Source organism: Vicia villosa, linkage group LG1 (assembly GCF_029867415.1).
Source record: "Vicia villosa cultivar HV-30 ecotype Madison, WI linkage group LG1, Vvil1.0, whole genome shotgun sequence".
Classification (NCBI taxonomy): domain Eukaryota; kingdom Viridiplantae; phylum Streptophyta; class Magnoliopsida; order Fabales; family Fabaceae; genus Vicia; species Vicia villosa.
The window spans coordinates 108300598-108307424 of NC_081180.1; the positions used below are offsets into that span (position 1 = coordinate 108300598).

Consider the following 6827-nt stretch of genomic DNA (forward strand, 5'->3'; position numbering starts at 1 on the left):
TTATTTTTATCAACCTAAATTTATTTAGCTAGTTTTGTTTTTATCTTTACCTTATTTTTTCATAAGACTTATTTATTCAAAGTTCGCAAATGATATAAAAATATTTTATTTTAAAAACATATATTAAGAGATTGCATTATTAAATCAATACCATTTTTTTATAAAAGAGAAGATTGGGCATATATAAGAATATTTTGATAAAAATAATATTGTCTTTTTTATTTATTATATTTTTTTAATTTTTGTGAAATAATCCGCTATGACAATTATTTTAAGATAGAGAAAATACTATTTATTAACACTATTTTTTAATTTATTTAAAATATTTAACTTTTTTTATTTTATAAAATAACATATTTAAATTAGGTATACATTTCAGTATCGTTGAATGTAGTTAGATATCAATAGCATCATTCAATGACACAATGATATTCAATGTAACGAAATGTTTTACTATTATTTTATTTGAAAATAAATTAAAATTCATGAATAGAAAAAAGGTAAATTCTTTGGTACCCATGAGTTTATGTTGGGTACCAGTACCTTTAGTGTAAATTGTATTTTAATTTTAATTTATTTAAAAATAAAATAAAATAAATAAGTGATGTGGCATTGAGTTCTACTATTTGATTGGATGAGGGTACCGGTACCCAACTAAACTCAAGGGTACCGGAGTGTTCACCTAGAAAAAAAATGTACCTTTAAATTATTGATGTATTAATGGTATAAATTTTTTTACTTATTATGAGTGCATAACAATTCAATGTATTTTGTCACAACAATAATTTTTTATAAAGTAATTAAACCTAAATTACAAACCTCACGGATCGTGAAGGAATATTCTTATTATCCACGAGGACAAATTTGGTACAAAATCGTTATTTTCCAAAAAGAAAAAAGAAAAAAGAAAAAGAAAAAAAATGAAAATTGCATAATAAAAGTGAACGTTGTTTGGTTCCAAGAGAGTGGCCTCATAACACCCACGCGTCTCTCTTTCTTCTCTACACTCCTTCGTTCTTTTCTAACTCATTCTCATTGGTCAATTCCATTTCCATTGCTTTTTCATTCTCATGCAAAACGGTTATGGGTGCGTAGGTTAATAACCAAAACCATTACATAGCGTACGTTAGCCAACCTTCTCACTCATCCATCCATGCTTGGTGTACTCTGCGCCACTCGCTCTCGTCCTTGGATCTCTTCCTTCCTTCACTCCTCCGCTTCTCATCACATCGCTCGCCTCGCTCACGCCACCGTCGTTTCTCCGCCTTTCCATGCTACCGTCGTCGCCCGTCGCCACCATTCCAGCGCCTGCAAACTCCAAATCCCTGGCGGCGCTGCTTCCATATGGCACGCGATTATGCCGTCCGGGGGTGATGGATTCCGACGCGATGTTTTGATGGTGAATCATGACCACGAACTCAAGGGAGAGGGATCGTGGAACGTGGCGTGGGATGCTCGGCCTGCTAGGTGGCTTCACCGGTCTGACTCGGCTTGGCTTCTCTTCGGTGTCTGCGCATGCCTTGCACCGCCGTTGGTTATTGTTGACGTTGATCCCGAGGTACCAACATCGCCGGTGATTTCTTCCGGCGAGAGTTGCGATGTTATTGGAGAAAAAGATGAACGGAATGAAGAAGTCTCCCCTGATTACAGAGTCACAGGTTCGTTAATTTTCTTTTCTTGAATCGTTATCTTCATCTTTGTGCGTAGATAAAGTGATTATTTTGATTTGTAATTTGTGCTTTTTTTAACAGTGCTTTTGCTTTGAGAGAAACAAAAAAAACTTTTAAAAATGATGACTACTTTATAAAAGTAATTTTCTTTTTTTATTTTGTCTTGAATGGATTATTTATATATTTTGTTCTTTATAGAAGTACAGGAATTGGTTGGTGGTAGTGTTTGGGTTGAATCTTGATGATGATATTTGTGTTGATTTTGTTGTGTTTAGCAGAGTAAAACAATAAAACTTTTTTAACTTCAGGTTCAAGTTTTTTGTTGTTATCGGTAGCCTGTCAACAACTATTGTATTTGTACTGTAGTGTTGTTGATTATGCAAAATGAAGAGTTTTTCTGTTTACCAAGTGTTTGATAGTTTGTCACACTGGATAGTGATTGACATCATGGTTTTAAAAAATAGTTGCGGTGGCTTAAAAGTTTTTCAATTTCGGTCAGTACAGGTTTTGTAATGGATATCACGGTGTGAAATAGTCACAATTTGTTCTTTACTATAAAAATGATGAATAACAATATCAACACTTTTTGAAATCGTTTTATCGCGGCTGGGCCGTTTTCGTAGTCACACATGGTTTTTTAAAACCTTGATAGACAGGATGAAGAACATGGACATGTTCATTAACACGAAAAGTAAATAGAAATTGGGTGGGAGTTGGGTTAGACAGATTAGGCTAAAATCTCAACATGACGAAACAATATTTTAATTTTGGCTAAGATAGATTTTTATATTTAATGATTGATACTGGTAATAATTGATATCTTAGGGCAGAAGTTCGTATTACCCTAAAAATATTTATACACTATTAATAATTTGAATATTCGACATTAATTATCAGTTTTGTTAACTTGTTATTGTTTTTGTTCAGTCACTATGGTATTTATGAGTGTTTGTAATTTACATAATCAATTAGAGATTATGTGGATTCATTTGTTAATTTCTATCACTGATTGGTATAGGGGTGCTTGCTGATGGTCGGTGTCTGTTCAGAGCAATAGCGCACGGTGCTTGCTTAAAAAAGGGAGAGGAAGCACCTAATGAAAATCGACAGAGAGAACTAGCTGATGAATTAAGAGCTAGTGTAAGATCATTTTGTTAGTGTTAGAGAAGAAGGGATTTTCTCTTATTTCTCAATTGTTTTATTCATCAATGACTTTTGTAACCGGTTATGATGTTTTATTTTAGGTTGCTGAAGAACTGTTGAAAAGACGTGAGGAAACAGAATGGTGAGCTTGGTTGTTTGAAAGAAGATAAACAGTTACTTGGTTTCATTCTATTTTTATTTACATAGTGATGATTCTTATATATACTGTGTTTATAGGTTTATTGAAGGGGATTTTGATGCATATGTGACCAGAATTCAGCAGAGTTATGTCTGGGGAGGGGAACCTGAGCTATTAATGGCTTCTCATGTTTTGAAGTGAGTTTTAATGAATTAATTTTCTTGTTACAGTATTCTCTAGATTCAATTAACAACATTTGACTATGACATTTAAAGTTTGAATTTTGATAACTGCGAACTTTTGAATTTATTATGTTCTTCCATTTGCTTTGGATCTAATATTGTGTTTTATAACTTACCAGGACTCCAATATATGTGTTCATGAGAGATGCAAGGTCCCTTGATTTGGTAAACATAGCAAAATATGGTGAAGAATATATAAATGATGAGGAGGTTTCTATCAATGTGCTATTTCATCGGCATGGTCACTACGAACTACTAGAGACCTTATGACCAAAATTGTCGCAAAAATATTACATCTAGTGCAGTACAGAACTTTGTTTTTTTAGTCATATGCGGTTTAAGTCTTCTGACATAAAAGAGCTTTTTTCTTTTTTGTCAACTGGGGATTTCTTTGAGTGAATTTAATAGTTTTTTTTTTCAATTGTAATCTGAGCTGCAGGGAACTTCAATCCAATAAAAGCAATAGGCTTTTGCAATCTGTGTACTTTGCAATACACCATAATCATAGTGGAAAATGAGATTGTATAATCATAGTGAAGAATGAAATAATGTTATTGAGATTTTGAAAGTTTTTTTTTTTATGAAATGGAAAGAATTGTGTGCTATTTAATTAAAACTTTATTTAATTTAAATAAGTATTATGGTGTTCAAAAATATTTAAATTTTGTTAGATTGGTTATTATATTAGATTACAATGGATTTTATGTGATTATTTAGTAGAATTTTTAGCGCAAAATAAAATCTTTCCGTGATAAATGAAGTAGTTCAAAAATGGTATTTGTTGGTTGAATTAGATGGATTCAAACTATTGACTCAGGATTTAATCCATGCTATTAACATTTTTTAAATACTTTTTTAATATATCAATATAAACAAATCGGTGATAATTATAAATCAATAAATTTTATTAAAAGATATTTTTTTAAATATTTTTTATAAATTTTGGTATCTGACTTGTGACCAACTAATTCAAGAGGACCAATTTAACTGTTCATTAGCGGAGGTCCCGTTTAAAGTCAGAATAAAATTCTGTATGGACTGATCTAACACAAGAATTTCACCGTCCACTAGTGGGGTCCCGTTAGGGGTGGGAATAGGCCAGGCCGGCCTACAGGGTCCTTTAGCCTAGCCTACTTAATGTCAGGCCAGACCTATTTGATAAAAAGGTCAGTCTTGGGCTTTTTTAAAAGCCTATTTAATAAAATAGGCCAGGCCTAGGCTATTAAAAAAGCCTATAAAGCCTTGTAGGCCGGCCTATATTTTCATATATATTAAAATTAGTCTAAATAGGTTGGCCTTTATATGCATATATATTAGAAAATGTGTCATATAGATTGGTCTATATATGCATATGTATTAGAAAAAAAATGCTAAATAGGTCGGTCTAAATGATCATATATATGCGACCTATAAGGCTTCTTAAGTAATATGAATTAATTGAAAACATTAATAAGAAATAGGCTTTTAAATAGGCTTTCAGGCCAGGCCAGACTTTTAAAAAGGTCAGACCAGACTAAAAAAACGAGCCTATAGTAGGCCATAGGCCAGGCTCAGGCCTTGTAAATTTATCGTAGGCCAGGCCCAGGCCTTATAAAGCCTAGCCTAGCCTATTCCCACCCCTAGGTCCCGTTTAAAGTCGGAACAAAACTCCCTAACACAAGAGTTGTCAACACTTACAAAAATTTGAACTCAGTACCTTAAGAAGAACACACTCTCAAGACCAAAGTCTTCACTATTAGACCAACATTTGGAGTTATTTATTACAAAACACCATAACGGTCAATGGAAAAAACCTCACATGTTGAGGAAGAACCAACCCAAACATTGATAAAAATCAACAAAACAAAAATGTCAAATACTAAGAGTTTGTTTGCGAGTTTGAAAGAGAGGTGAGAGTTTCCGAAAAGTATTTTTTTAAAAAAACATAAAAATTATATTTGATAAATTTTTTTTAAAATTATTTTATATAAAATGATAAAAAGAATGTTTATCATTATTTATTTTTAACACTAAGACTTTATTGTTTATTGTATAAAATGATTTCGTATAGATTATAAAATATTTGACACTAAGGCTTTATAGTTTATAGTAATAAAATGATTTTTTTGACATTTTATATTCTTTAAATTTTATCAGATATTTCTTGCAAATTTGTTACAAATCTTGATAATATTTTAAACATTAAATAAATAAGGGCAGAATGCATAAAGTCGCATTAACTTCTTTAAGCTCACAAAGTGGCACTTTTCAAAACTGAAATCCACTACTTACAAATATAAACATTATCTTAGATAGAATACAAATATCCCTCTTCGCAATTTGAAATTTCAACATCAACATTCCCAAAAAATTATTATGTTGAAATCATTTCAAGAGCTTAAACTTATAAGACTTTCTGAAAAATGATTTCTTTGAAGCTTTTTAAATGTTTCTAAAATCAAAACATTTTTCTTGTAATTGTTGTATCTACCAAGTGAAAGTAAGTTCCTTAAGACACACAAAGTTATGCCAATATCAAGAAATTGTGAAGTATACGTTGTGACAACCCAAAAAGTTTGAATTTATGTGCGATTGCGCACAATATATCATGGTCGCTACGGGTAGGTCACATATGACACATGACAAGCATAGAATATTTTTACCCATAATATTCTTCAAAGTGCTATCTAACAAAATAAATCTTATTTTGGTCATGCATCAAAATAAAAATTAATTATCATGAATATAAATGTTGGCGTATTGTTAAAAAGATGAATATATGTTGGCGTCTGTGTATTCTTATGAAAGGTCCCTATCATGATCCTCATCTAATCTTATAGATTTATTTCCATTATTATTTTTGGCGATTGATTCTTTTTACTACTTTTTTTATTATCCTCATAAATTTCTATAGATTTGATATTCTAAATAACTAGTTTCAGAGGGCATAACAATAAGAAAAAATGAATTAGTTTACGTCATAAAAGATTTCAATATTTAAGCAAGTGATCACTAATTTGAATTTTAATTTTATATTAAAAAATTCAACTGAAAGAAGATAATTCATGGTCAAGAAAATTTTTTTATAGAAAAATTTATTGAGCATAAAAAAAATTTAAACAATAAAAAAAATTCAACCAATGATGGTTAATATAGTTTTAAAATATATATATATATATATATATATATATATATATATATATATATATATATATATATATATATATATATATATATATATATATATATATATTCACGAGATAAAAATTATTAAAAAACTCTTGTTTCTATTTTCTTTTCCATTCAGATAAGTTAATTTCATATATATTTTTAGTTTTTTCTTCATAATTTCGTCGTCTTAGTGCAATGTTGTGCTGGTCATTGTCTTACTGTGGCGCTATTTTGTTTTCTTGTTTTAGTGTTGTATTTGTTTGGTTCAAATTAATATATTAATTTCGACTCAGTGTCTATTCAATCAATAACTTTGACGTCATCAATATACGTACTTGGAGACATAAATATTCCGATATTTTTCCATTATGTACTATTAAGGTGAATGCTGTGAGTTTGTTCTTAAATTTATTCTTTACGGTGTATAACAATTTTAAATTTGTATTATTCAATGTGTTTTATTAATTTAATTTAGGGTTAAAT

General features: G+C 30.2%; 1 protein-coding gene across 1 annotated transcript; it reads left to right on the plus strand.

The window, feature by feature from the left end:
* Positions 1–957: 957 nt before the first annotated feature.
* Positions 958–3762, plus strand: LOC131614106 (uncharacterized). Its single transcript, XM_058885736.1, has 5 exons — positions 958–1658; positions 2689–2810; positions 2915–2955; positions 3051–3149; positions 3314–3762. Exons 1-5 carry the CDS (start codon positions 1154–1156, stop codon positions 3462–3464), a joined length of 918 nt encoding a protein of 305 aa, XP_058741719.1. The 5' UTR covers positions 958–1153; the 3' UTR covers positions 3465–3762.
* The last annotated feature ends 3065 nt before the right edge of the window (positions 3763–6827 follow it).